Below are 13,357 nucleotides of genomic sequence, written 5' to 3'. Positions count from 1 at the left end.
CTACGTGAGTGGTTACAGAGAGAGTTGGGTGTTTTGGTTGTCGGAGGAACTAGGAACTAGGAAGTTAGATTTTGTATTGACTTGGGCTTGGGTTTTAGGCCCAATATTTTGCTTATACTTCAGATAATTGAATTAGGTTTTGCCGATATGGACCACATTTTACTTTATCAATATTCCTTTCTTTAGATTTGGGTTTTGACTTAAAAGTTTAAAAAGATTGTAGCCCAACACTTGAATGAAGTTTGAAATAATAAATACATAGTAGTGTAGTACTTCACTACTACTCCATGTAAATAAAGGTGTGCTTTTAAGATTTTGGTGGCAAAATTATACTCCCTCCATTTTTTTTTGTTAATTTTATTTGAAATCTTAAGAGCATTTGAGTAAACATCACAATCAGGTATTAAACTTTTGCCTAAAGTTGAATGCAAGGTACTAAAGTTTACAATGTTGTAGAGTTATAGTTAGAGTATTGGAGTAGGTTATCCCCCTCTTTTAACCTTTAATAACCGGTTACTTGCAATTAAAGAAAAAAAAAGGAAAAACATAAATCTCACCACATTTAATTGATCACTTGATTTTGAGGTCATTTTTTTATTAAATTCTCAATAACCCAGATTCTAAATACTTGTTTTAATCAATACCCAATTGCTGAAATCTCGGAATTTAATTACCCTATTTTTGTCCATAATATTTATACAAAGATTTTTTTTTTCAATCAAATTTAGTGATGAATTATTATTAATAGTGAGATTACTAACACGTTATATGTAAGAAAATATCATTTAATATTATTAATAGACATATTCTCTTTGAAAATTATTCTAAATGAAGTTCTCTATCACATGTTAATCACACTCCTTTTTTCATATGTTACGAAATACATACTAGTATTAAATTTTATACTGCTTTTCTAGGAATTGTTTTGATATTACTTGATACATCTCACTTTTTACTTCAAAATTTTATAATGCGCTTGAGTAATTTTATTGTTAGCATAAGTTATACAAGTACTTCATAGTAAATTTCTTTTTACTGTAAGTCACAATAATTTACGGGTACATTTTTTAGAAAGCGACATAAGAGACGAGCATTTTCAAGAGAAGTGATTTGTCAAACATTTACTGGAAGAATAAAAAGTACAATCAAGGTATCTCAATGTAAATCTTTTAATCACTCCCCCACCCACCCCGGCCACCCCAAAAAAAAAAAACAAAAAAAAAAAACTACTATGAGGAGGAAATTTGTCCATTAAGGGCTTGTTTGGTTGACAAAGGAATTTATTTCCTATAGGCAATTGTATTTCATGGGAATTAAAATCCCACATCAAATTTCCTAGGAATTTACTTAACTTGTTTGATTGTTATATGGGTATTTACAAATCATGAGAATTTTGAATTACCAAGGTTTGAATTACCCAGGGGACCTTGGTAATTAAATTCCCATATTTTGTGGGAATTAGAAATTCTCATGATTTTACACTTCCAACATTCTTACTTTTTATGGTCTACCAAACAAATCTCTTATTTACAAATTCCTCCATTTTTTACGTGCAACCAAACAACACCTAAGATTTTCTCTATAGAGTCACGAAGATAAACTATATAACTTAGTAATAATATAAATACGTATCACCCCAATGTAAAATGGTTTTGAGTTAGGTCAGACCAACATAAAAAAATAATAGCACAATATACACAATTGGTGTAAGTATGACACAACTAACACGCTAAAGTGTGTGCCGGTCCACCTTTAATTTGGAAAAAGCATGGCACGACATAATACAACAAAACACTTTGTTATAATCAATGATATTTGGTTTAGGTACGTAAGCGTCCGATACGGTGTCAAGTGGAGTCAGGTTTGTGCATAAAGCGATATTTTGAAAATTTTGGCACATCACATAACTTGGGCTGAAACTAACCTTAAAGCACGTAAATTTGGCACAAGATACTGCCTACAAGGGCTACAGTCACCTTTTGTCCAAACACATAGGCACTCCTCAACAAGTCCATAGCATTCATACAATAGGAGTGAATGAACCGTTGCAAATCAATGGAATCATTTATAATCCCAAGGAAGCAAGTCAATTTTTGTGCTTTTTTTTTTAATTGGTGAAAATTAATTTTTGTACTTTAAGATAACATTAATCCATGTCAATTTCAACTGGAAAACGAACGTGATTGTTTTGGTAAAAATCCTTTTCAAAGGACCCAAAACAAATAGAAATTACGCAAAAATTACTCCTTTGTTTGTCGGATATCACAAAAACAAACCAAATGAAGCAATTTCACAAATTGAATATCAAAACGAACGATTGAAAATACCCCCGAAAAAGAAGACAATTATGATTTATGAAATTGACTCCCGGCAAAAAAAAGCTTTTGCTTCACTAAATTTGGCTATGTAACTTTACCCTCCTCTGTTTTCTCTCTCCTCTATCATTGCTAGGGTTTGTCAATTTGCCATTAAAGTTTGATGCACCTTAATACCCAGATAAAAAAACCCCAATTCAATTATTGAATTAAACCTTATTTTCTATATGTTTACCCCTTTTACACGGTCATAAATACCCAATTTGCCAATTTGGTGTTTCTGCTCTTGGGTTTCTTCAATGTTCTCTTCTTCTTCTGAAAGTTGGGTTTTTCATGCTAATTGAGTTGATTGAGTGATGTATCTAATTTAAGGTTTATACCTTTGATTTCTACTATTTTGTACGCCCTACATTTTGCTTTTCAGGGTTTATGCCTTCCATCTGTTTGGTAAAATGCCTCTGTGAATTTCGTCATACTTTGCTATCAAATCAAAAAATAGAATATACCCTTTTGAAGTTTTGTGTTTTTGGGTGATGGGTTTTTCTGGGGTTTTTGAGATTATTTGTGTTTTGTACACTGGTTTATTCTGTGTTTAAACTCCTTTAGAGGAAGGTTTGGTGGTGGTTAGATTAAATATTTAGCTTTTGAAGGAGAGAGAATAAGTGAGTGAGAGTGATTGATTGTAAAAAAATACAAAAAAATAAAAAAGTAAAAATGGCGAGGGAAAAGATTCAGATCAAGAAAATTGATAATACAACAGCAAGGCAAGTGACATTTTCGAAAAGGAGAAGAGGGTTGTTCAAGAAGGCTGAGGAGCTCAGCATCTTGTGTGATGCTGATGTTGCTCTCATCCTCTTCTCGGCTACTGGCAAGCTCTTTGAGTATTCCAGTACCAGGTCTCTATCTTGCTCCCATTCTGTATTGTCTGTATATATAAGTGTTGTATGTGCCGCGTAAAGTTAATTTGATGTTGAAGAACATACTATATGTGTTTGCATAGTTTGCAGTATACTTAGGTTTACAGTTTACTTGCTTTATTGTGTGCTTCAAAAGGAAGATTAACTGAGTAATGAATAAGCTGTATATTTGATTGCTACTTTATTTAGTAAATAGTTTGGCCACTAGCACATTACATTTGGTTTTAGAGTGTGAGAATGTGAGATGCAATAAACCAGACCTCTAGTTGACGATTAGCACTTTTCTTGGAATTTATTCAAACCCTAACTTTGTTTTTCTACTCGTATATATAGCACTGAATATGATCTGATTATATATATAATGAGTATAGCAATGACGACAATAGGGAAATTGTAACTTCGTAAGAAAGAAAAACTAAGGAGGGCCTGCAAATTATCTACTACTGAGACGATTCTGATAATAGTATCCTATCCGATCGATAGAGCTCATGCAAATATGTTATATGGCTACACAAGGTGGAAGCTTGTTTGACTGGTTGGTTAATGCATAACAAATCTTTGATATGTTGAACATATTGAGCTTATTTTCTCACTTTGGGATATGTTATGTCATTTCGTTTTCTACTTGCAGAATTATTTATTGACTTTGCGTGCGAGCCTATTCAATATTGGATTAGTTCATCGTATGTGATGCTAGGAACACAAGCATATTAGCCAACTGTGAGAAAAAACTTGCGTCGAATGTATATTTAGATTTCATTAAGCATTGGATTGTGACCTCATATTATAAAATTTTGCGTGTTGGCTTTTATTGTTAGTGGTATTTAGGTAGTATATTTTTGGTCATAATGATGTCAATGTTAAAATTTAGATTTTTTTTAATTTTTAACTTCTACTTTTTTCTTTAGAAATCTTGATTCTTACATTGGCCTCTCCGTCTTTGGTTAATCTCCCTCATTATAGGGAGATCTATTTCCAATACTCTACTTTTATTTATATGCTTGGAAAATTAATTACATAGTCTCTCTTGTTTTTTGAATAGTGAAATTATTTATTCTAATTTCTATCGATTATTGATTTTTACAATGAAGTATGAAGAAAATACTTGAAAGACAAAAATTGCACTCGAAGAACTTGGAGAAGCTGGATCAACCATCTTTAAGGTTGCAGGTAAGCTCACTAAGCTGTCCTTTGGGGTAATAAAATAGTTAAAAAAAAGAAAGAGGTTATTTTGGATCTCTAAAGGGTTCTAGTACACTTCAGTGAACTCTATCTTCTTTTGATCTTATGCGATACAGTGTGCCCTCATTCTCAGAATGGTTTGTTCTCATCATGATTTTGAGAAATTTTCTTTGTGTTTGATAAGAGTGATTACTGTTTAATTTGTATTAGTCAGATCTTGGTCTCTTAAGTGAACTCATATGTAGCATACCTGAAAATCTGAGTGGGTTATCTTATATATGTGGACTGAAAAACTTGCAGAATATGCTAATTTATGTTTGAAATTTGTTGCCAATATTTGCCGGTACGTAGAGTTGTAGACTGGGAATGAAGGTAGTAATTGTTAGTGTAAACTCTTAAGACTGTGAAGGGAATAATTAATCATCCTTTGTCACATTGTTAGTTTGAACAATTTCTTGAATTATCAAAATCTTTTTAGCTTGTAGTTTGCCAATTGATAAGAAAGAGTGGGGATTTGGATTGATTGGCTTGAACGCGCATCTGATATTTTTGCCCATTATATTTTATATGGTTAATTAAGGGCTGTAAACGCACAAATCCTAACTTTTGTTGGTAAACCTTGAGCTGGGTGCTCCCAAGGCTACATTTGGATGGTGCCTCTAGATAGCAAAACGTAGCCCTAAATGAGTAGCAAGAATACCTTGGATACAATTATCTTCAGATTTACTTAGAATGTAATGGACATTCTCCTGTTAATGTTTGTAGAATGATTTTGATGTATCAATTTCTAGCATTCAGAATTTAATCATTTATCTTCTGTTTGCTAATTTATTCAACATATATCTGCTTGTTTAGCTTGTTGAAAACAGCGACTATACCAAATTGAGTGAAGAAATAGCACAGCAAAGCCAACAGCTAAGGTAAAGTGTCTTTTCCTTGAGTTTTTAATACTTTTATCTTGGTTCACTTCATTTCTCTTGAGGTAAAGGTGTGGGCGTGTGGGTGGCCTAGATTTGTCATAGAAGATTCCTTTGCTAATTACTCCCTCCATTTTGAAATATGAGTTTTTACATTATTTAAGAATAAGATTTGGGCTATATTGTTACCTTAGTATTTTGCTAAATATAAATAAAAATTCTGTGAATATCTTGAAACACACTTCTGTACTATAATAGTATGATTTGTAAATGGCAATGGCAATGAATTTGTATATAAATATGTAAGAACAATCAATGTCAATTTCCATGGTTAGATTGGTAACGCTAGCTGGTTCACCCCAAATTATCTTTTTTTTATTCTTCACTAATTTTTATTACTATCTAAATGGGTATGAGATTGCATTACTACGGACTTGGGTATGATTGCATTACTATGGACATTACTATGTGTCTATGTTAGTTTGCTTGAAAATTACATTTCAATCTATTCCCATTACTGCTATTCATCACTGGACACTGGCTACATACCAACTAAGTGGTAAGAGAAGTTATGCCAAGTACTGGTGCTTTTATAAGTTGATGCTGATGAAAATCCTTGAAACATCACTAACTGTCCTTACGACGTGTTGTCCTTGTGGAAGCAGACATATGAGGGGAGAGGAGCTGCAGGGTTTAAGTATAGAAGAGTTACAACAGCTGGAAAAGTCCCTTGAATTTGGATTAAGACACGTCATGGATAAAAAGGTTTATATATTTAGGATTTATTTTGCTTCTCGATGTTACACTAAGATTTGGTGACTAATGTTATTTTTGTAACCATTCTATTGTATCTATCCAGGGTGAGAAAATTATGAACGAAATTGACTTACTCGAGCAAAAGGTTAGGGATTGCGTGTCTACATGAGCATTCTATACATAATAGAGATAAGAACGTATCACTACCCCTCCAGGCGGTCTAAATATCATGAATATATATGATGACACCAGTAATTTTTACATATCCCGAATAAGAATAGAAAACATTTCCATTTCAAAGATGATTATAAGTTGAAGAAATGCTTTTACTTCCCGACTTCCCATTCGTAATTACTTAGTTTCCATTTCTACAGGGTTCTGAGTTGATGGAAGAGAATGAGTGGCTAAGACAACAAGTAAGATTGACATAATCTCCATATATAGTAACTTTTCTTCATTTTATTACAAAAGTTCCCTAAATTGTATTGATGAGATAATGAAAGATCTTATGAAAATTTTATTACTCTACTAAAGGTACTGGAAGCATCCAAGGGCATACAGCAAGCTGCTGATTCAGAGAATGTCATATATGAGGAAGGCCAGTCATCGGAGTCAGTCACTAATGGCTATAGTAGTTCTTCTGGTCCTTCACAGGACAATGATGAAAGCTCAGATCTTTATCTCAAGTTGGGGTATGTTCAATTGCATTTTGTAAATCTTGAGTTAGCTTGCCTCGATGTTGTGCATCGTGGAGTTTATTGACTTTGTTCTACCCCATCATTTTCCATACTTTGTATTCGATATTTTGTGGTTAAGTTCAGGAATTTTCGTTTCTCAATCTCACTCGATCATTGTCTGTCTGTCCTTACGATCACATTGATCTTCAGAATTATAATGGCTAATGGATTTGGGTTTTGGTGCAGATTACCATACTCTGGCTGACGAAGAGAACATTAATGATCATTTGCAGTGAGCAGTTGTTACATATAATGCTGTTGGCAGTTGGCCTATGCACTCCTTCCGTATGCGCCTGTTGCTCCCGTAAATATGTAAAATATTAAGCCATGTATGTTGTATTATCAATGATATTACACCATTTGGTCAAGTAAGAGATGTGGTATCGAGCGACTAAAATGGGAGTGAATGGTGAGGTGATTCAGTTTGTTAGCATCTGCATTCAGTTTATTTAAGCTCACTTGTATTTATACACTTGTGACAGTACCGTTAAGTAATAATTAAAGTTTTATTTAGATATATAAATTCTGATAATGTCATGAAGGGAAATATAGTATGTGAACTTTTATTTTTTTTAGAAAGTTACAATATTACTAGGAACTTACAAAGGATTTAAAACTCTTACACCCATTAGTGATTTTATTTATTGGATTTGACATATAACAGATAACAGTTCACGTTTTAAGTGTTTTGTGTTTTTCCTCAAATAATTGATGGATCCCATAAAAAAAAAATAATAATTGAAGTGAATTTTAGAAAAGTCATTAATAAAACCAAGCGTAGACATTCAAGATTGATAATGCGGAGTAGTATTTATTTAGGGCTCAGGGGTGTATGACAAAACCAAGCATCCCTTACCTCCCCCGCTACTCTTAAGCGTTGACCTGTGGGGCTGGGCCGGCTATTAAGTTAAACCTATGAGAGGTACCGGATCAATAGAATCTTTTAATCTTACCTTTTATTTTAAAAAAAAGATATCAATTATTGTAAGGACTAAGAAGTAAGTGAGTAACTAATGGACGATGTGTTATTTTTAGTTTTTTTTGGCTCCTTAATTTGAATTCTTATGAGTTTATAGTACTCCATATAACATTTTGAAATTATTGTCCACATTTTATACGTAGTATGAGATTTGTCAGTTTAAAATACGGAGTACTCAACAGGCACTAGTGGTAAGTTGTGGATAAGGATATAAGATAACTGCAAGTAGTCAAGTACAAAGTTATTGATTGATGACCCTATTTATTGCTAACCTTCAACGAATTTAATGGTCCATCTTTCATTGCAAATTTTCTTTTAAGGTTTTTTAGACTTTAACTTTCTTTTTCTGGAGTTATGTTTCATCAAATCTAGAAAGTGCTTTCACATACCTTACATCCATTATTGTTTTCTATTTTTCAATCATTCCATGTGCTTGTGAAAATGTGAGAATTGAAACTCAAACCCATGGATTATTAATGTTACTTCCTCCGTTTTTTTAGTTGCATCACTTTTCTAAAAAAAAAGTTTTTATTCAATTGCATCACTTTCCTTTTTAACTATTAAATTATCTCTATCTCTGTCCTACCACATGAGTGCTTAAGCCATACTCGGTAAAGCATTATTACTATTAGTCACAGAAGACTGCTGGATAATAAGAAACTCGCATTTAGTTCCTAGTTTACTTATACAACAAACACACATACAAATTGCTACTCAACACGACTGACTTCCAGAAAAAATGGAACATCAAAACGACGACATTGTAATGCAGCAGAGTTCTGTTTACAAGCAAGTCAAAGAATGCGGGCGTACTGCTTCCTCATCAATCTTTCTTGGATCTAGAAAGGACCTTCTTCCTCTGTCCAAGCATGTAGTTGTACATGTGCGGACTTCCTGCAAATTTACATACAAACTCCGTTAAGCCAAAGGAAAGAACAGCACAGCCAATGAATATAGAGGGATCAAACACTAACCTGGAACGTAAATTCCCAGGGTAAGCAATGCACCATAGTAGTAGTCAAAAGAGAAATTCCATTTGTTGGGCATCCTCACACAGTACTTCTCTGAATTCTGTTGTAGTAGAAAATCAAGCAGAAATAACATCAGCTGAAGTTGGAGTGGTATGAAACTTGTATTTTACTCTAAGAGTACTGGGGTAGGGCATAAAGATCAACATGCCTATTTTCACTCTTCATACACCTTTACTAGGGTACAAAAACATAACACCTACTCTATTCGCCGAAAATAATACAGTAGGTCACAATTTTTGTTTTACTTTGTCAAAATGATAAACAACTTTCTATATTTCGCAAGTGAAAATCAGAGCTATTTTACTCATTGCCTCCAATGATACCCTTAGAAGAAAAACTACAATGGTAAGGTGGTATAAATTAGAGCAGTAAAGAAATTTTATGGTTTTTCTATTCCAGCTAATTTTTTTTAAAAATAAACTGAAATCAAATGTGGCTCAGACAGAAAGGAGGGGGGGTGGGGGGGGGGGGGGGGGTGGGTGAGCCGGGGAGGGGTTATTTTTTGGTTAGCGAATAGATGAACAACAAATCAACTTCTAAGAGGAATTTACTCTAAGCATATTGAAACAGCTGGTTTCTATATTTCTAGAATAACAAAACTAGAGCACAATTGACGAATTTTAGGGGGATTGTAAGAGTATGATAGATTTCTCACCCAGATGTAAGGTAAAGCAATGTATATCAAGCCAACTTCACTTGTAATGCCGGTTGGGTACAGCAGCATAAAGGTGCTATACCTGCAAAATGCAATCTAAGTTTATTACTAACAAGGGGAAAATACAGAACTCCTGATATAGAGGACACATTGACCAGCTGGTACCTAAGCCACTGAAGCCATGATGGTGCAGAACCAAAGGTTTCTTTTACACCAAAGAAAGAATACCGGATAATCTGAAGAAGAAAAAAAGGCAGGATGAATATCATGTATAATTTTACTGCTAAAAGCAAAGAAACTATATATAGTTCTTAAACAAGTCACAGGACAACTTTTCATAGATAGGGTCATTATACACAAATGAGAATCTCTCTAGATGTGATCGTTTTCTTGCATGGCTAGAGGACCATTACGCAATTATTAATCTATAGATTTTGTCCTCTGTCACACCTTGCCTTACTTCAATATACTCAGATTAATTGGTTCCTCACTAAATCAAATATTTCTATGGGGATAACCATATCAGAAAATGTAATTACTGCCATTGCTCGATAGGGTCAAACTCTCAGTCTTATGGAAGACACGATATGACGCAAGTAAGCAAGACCAATGGATCTTTGGCTACTCCAATCAATGCTTCCAAGATGGTCAAGTGAAGAGAGTTGGATAAAACCCTCATATTCAATCTATTTGGGTAGAGAGTCTACATACCCCATGAAAGCAACATAGACACAAATCTAGAAAAACCAATAACCAAATTGGACCAGAGCAATGCTTTGTTGATAGACAACTCAAACCTCAGCCATTAATAACATGTTATACTTGAAAACCCTTTCAATTCTAACTGCAGGCCATAAATTTCTCTTTTGAATTATCAAGATCCTTTTAACTTTTCCATGTTTAAGATTATACTAAATGAGTAGCTAAGTTTGTTAAATTAAAGCCACAGACTCCTCCTAAAACAACCCTCGCTTTTAAAAATAGCATGAATCCAGCACACAAAGCCCCTGCTCACGATGGGAGTGTAGACCGTAAGATAACAGATCCTCTAATTCTTTGGCAAACATGAAAAGGCCAATTCCCAAGATACAACTACATACAACTCCATCTATGAGAATCAAACACTGACTCATTACATAATAAATCTTTTAACACAACTTCACCTTTACATTTACCTTTTTCCTTTTTTTCTTAATCACACCTAACAAAATGAAACATACACACCCTTGGACAGAATAAATTTCTCAGTGTAGTCATTGGGAAAATTGTGCCAATCAACAACAATACTGAAGTAATCATCTAGTAATCTATCTTTAGGAAGCTAATAAAGAAAGAAAGCCAATAATCCTTCTTCCATTTCACATTGAATTTCCTCAGTTCCATTTAATTTATCTATCATCTCTCTATCCATTTAGCATACTGATTCTATTCGAACGTGACAATATAAGGGATAATAAGAATTTCACCTCTGTAAGAGACCAGCTGATCACTAAAGAGCTGACAAGGAAATGAGTTCGAGTCTGCAAAAACAAAAATTCAGTCACAAAATAGTTGCACACTATAATCTGATTTATCTCCAATCATATTGTTGATATCTAAATAGAAAGAAATACATAAACATAATCAAATTAGGGGCTAATATAACAGACCTCTGGAAAGCTATACAAAACACCCCAAGTCACATACAACCTTGAACCAATTTGGGGCAGTGTTGCACTTACAGGCGATCTCACCAAACCTTCAATTTTAAGCACAAATAAGCTCAAAGTACTTAGTTATCAACCACCCAAATGCATAAAAATCACTTCTTTTTGAAAAATTATAAAAAAAATTACCAAAATTTACTCACCAGTTAAACCATGAATAATCTGTTCTACGAAATGCCCCAAAGAAAAAATCAGATACCAATGAAATAAAAACTAAAACCCAGAAATAATAATTCATGGAAATGGAAAGAGAAGAAGATAGACCTCCAAAACGGCGGCAGTTTGAGCAAGAAGAAGAGGCTTCTCAACGGCGTCGTATACATGCTCATAGCTTGACTCTGTTAGTGTTTTTACAGCAAAGTACAAAACTTGAACCCTGTAATAAATTAGATTAGATTAGATTAGATTAGATTGACATAGTAACGTACGTGTTTAAAAGTTCTTCCTATTTTGTCTTTTCTAAAGGCGATAATCACTGTCCAAACACGAAGAACTTTCAAAGACGGTGAGAGTAAATCAGAAGAGGAGAAGAACAAACCATCCAAAGCAAACAATCCAATTGTAGAGGGAGAGATATGAGCGTCTTAGAAGAGAGAGAAAACCCGCCATTTTTAATTTTTGGGGTACAAGAAAAATGGAGGAACAAGAATGTGAAAGATGGGGGAAAATAAATTGGAGAAAAATACAGGTGAACAGATCAACTACCCAGATTTGTTATTTATGAATGTAATTACACTGCAAAATATGTAATGGAATGCAATGCCTCATAAAATTGATCAACTACTCGTACTTAACTGCTACAACGACGTGGATCTGAAATAGTATGCTCAATTGATCACTCATCAAATCAAATTCAATTTAATTGTTTTATAGTACTATAATACTATATAGTCTAGTTGTTCTTTAAAATATCATTATCAAATGGTCTATACGGTATTAGATGTCGTGTTGCATCGTTATTAACGATGATGTTGCGGGCTATAATCTCAACTTTTAAGGGGTGAGCCGTGATTCGTGAGCGAGACTGCTAATATCACTAAACTAGATCCGGATTTTGGATTCGGTTGAAATTGGTTTAAATAAAAATTAGTTTTGTGTCCATGCGATGTTCGGGTTGTTTGTTAAATTTTTAATTTATATGTCAAATTTTAAAATATATCTCTAATACAAAATTAGTTAGGAATTGATGTACTTTGGTGACGATTTAACATGGAGTAGGCAGGTAAATGACTAATATTAATATTGGTAATTTTTTTTTTAGAGTTATAATCTAATATTTTTTTAAAATAAATTATAATTCAACTTTTATATATATGATATATTGGTATTTATCGAAAATAATTAAAACTCTCAACTAACCATTTTATCCTAAAATTCTATCCAAATTTGATTGAAAATAGATTTCTAAACTAATTTTTTTTATCCTATAAAGTCTATCTAAATATATCCAACGTGGGCAACACTTGGCGAAAAGTTAGAATGTCAAGTGTCGCTGTCTCGTGATCTGACTAAAAGTTTAGCTTTATATATTAGTTATTATATGATTTGAACAAGACTATTGAAACAAGAATATGTTGCTCACTACTATTCCGTATATATCTATTAACTATTACTAAAACAAAAGTTGCTGACGTCATCATTGCCCACGTGTTGCTTTCTCAATAAAAAAATTCCCACCTAAATGCAATGATGATGTCATTTTTTTTTTTTGTAGAGCTATCATATTTAACATTTTTGAAATTTAAATATTGGAACCTTTTACATTACAACTAAAACCTATCAATTTATCGTAGGAAATTGAAACAATTTTAAATAACACACTAATAAATGATCTCCTACATTGAACTATGAATTAGACAACGTTGAACAAATACTATATCATAATTTTGATTAAAATAAAAAAATTTAAAATTACAAAATATACGTAATTCTTATTTATATTAATGTATAATAACGATTTATTTTTAAAATGTGCAAATTAAAAATAGACTTTATATAAACCGTACATCGCACGGGTTCTAACCTAGTTTCCTAATATAAGGGATGTTAATAGGTTAGGTTGGCTCGCAAGGTATTTGAGCTTGGTTTGAGTAGATCAACTTGAATCTCAATGAATTTGTGTTTTTAGTCGGATCAAATTTGCTTAGGCATGGCATGATAAC

The 13,357-nt window shown here is 33.1% G+C and overlaps 2 protein-coding genes across 2 annotated transcripts; one reads left to right on the top strand and one right to left on the bottom strand.

Moving 5' to 3' along the window:
- Positions 1-2,266: 2,266 nt before the first annotated feature.
- On the top strand, positions 2,267-7,294 carry LOC145562009 (MADS-box protein SVP-like). The gene is made up of 8 exons (XM_081622154.1): positions 2,267-3,211; positions 4,324-4,402; positions 5,270-5,334; positions 5,997-6,096; positions 6,191-6,232; positions 6,462-6,503; positions 6,622-6,779; positions 7,011-7,294. The coding sequence occupies exons 1-8, from the start codon at positions 3,030-3,032 to the stop codon at positions 7,027-7,029; spliced, it is 687 nt and encodes a 228-aa protein (XP_081478280.1). The 5' UTR covers positions 2,267-3,029; the 3' UTR covers positions 7,030-7,294.
- Positions 7,295-8,413: 1,119 nt separating this feature from the next.
- LOC145563230 (very-long-chain (3R)-3-hydroxyacyl-CoA dehydratase PASTICCINO 2-like) lies at positions 8,414-11,889 on the bottom strand. Its single transcript, XM_081623670.1, has 9 exons — positions 11,734-11,889; positions 11,460-11,571; positions 11,339-11,357; positions 11,139-11,227; positions 10,956-11,009; positions 9,655-9,725; positions 9,490-9,571; positions 8,778-8,874; positions 8,414-8,697 (listed from the first exon to the last, which is right to left on the bottom strand). The coding sequence occupies exons 1-9, from the start codon at positions 11,802-11,804 to the stop codon at positions 8,627-8,629; spliced, it is 666 nt and encodes a 221-aa protein (XP_081479796.1). The 5' UTR covers positions 11,805-11,889; the 3' UTR covers positions 8,414-8,626.
- Positions 11,890-13,357: the final 1,468 nt, after the last annotated feature.

This window comes from Chenopodium album, chromosome 10 (assembly GCF_948465745.1).
Source record: "Chenopodium album chromosome 10, dcCheAlbu1.1, whole genome shotgun sequence".
NCBI classification, from domain to species: Eukaryota; Viridiplantae; Streptophyta; class Magnoliopsida; order Caryophyllales; family Amaranthaceae; genus Chenopodium; species Chenopodium album.
Note: the sequence above shows the minus strand (reverse complement) of the source record. Positions and strands in the feature narration are given on the sequence as shown.

What these genes read in the sequence shown, in the direction of transcription:
- LOC145562009 (XM_081622154.1), top strand. Translation starts at nt 3,030, where the DNA reads ATGGCGAGGGAAAAGATTCAGATCAAGAAAATTGATAATACAACAGCA. An exon ending in GACACGTCATGGATAAAAAG is followed by an intron (nt 6,097 to 6,190) that starts GTTTATATATTT and finishes GTATCTATCCAG; the next exon opens with GGTGAGAAAATTATGAACGA. An exon ending in ATGAGTGGCTAAGACAACAA is followed by an intron (nt 6,504 to 6,621) that starts GTAAGATTGACA and finishes ACTCTACTAAAG; the next exon opens with GTACTGGAAGCATCCAAGGG.
- LOC145563230 (XM_081623670.1), bottom strand. Translation starts at nt 11,804, where the DNA reads ATGGCGGGTTTTCTCTCTCTTCTAAGACGCTCATATCTCTCCCTCTAC. An exon ending in TTTTGTATAGCTTTCCAGAG is followed by an intron (nt 11,010 to 11,138) that starts GTCTGTTATATT and finishes TTGTTTTTGCAG; the next exon opens with ACTCGAACTCATTTCCTTGT. An exon ending in TTGCTTTACCTTACATCTGG is followed by an intron (nt 8,875 to 9,489) that starts GTGAGAAATCTA and finishes CTACTACAACAG; the next exon opens with AATTCAGAGAAGTACTGTGT.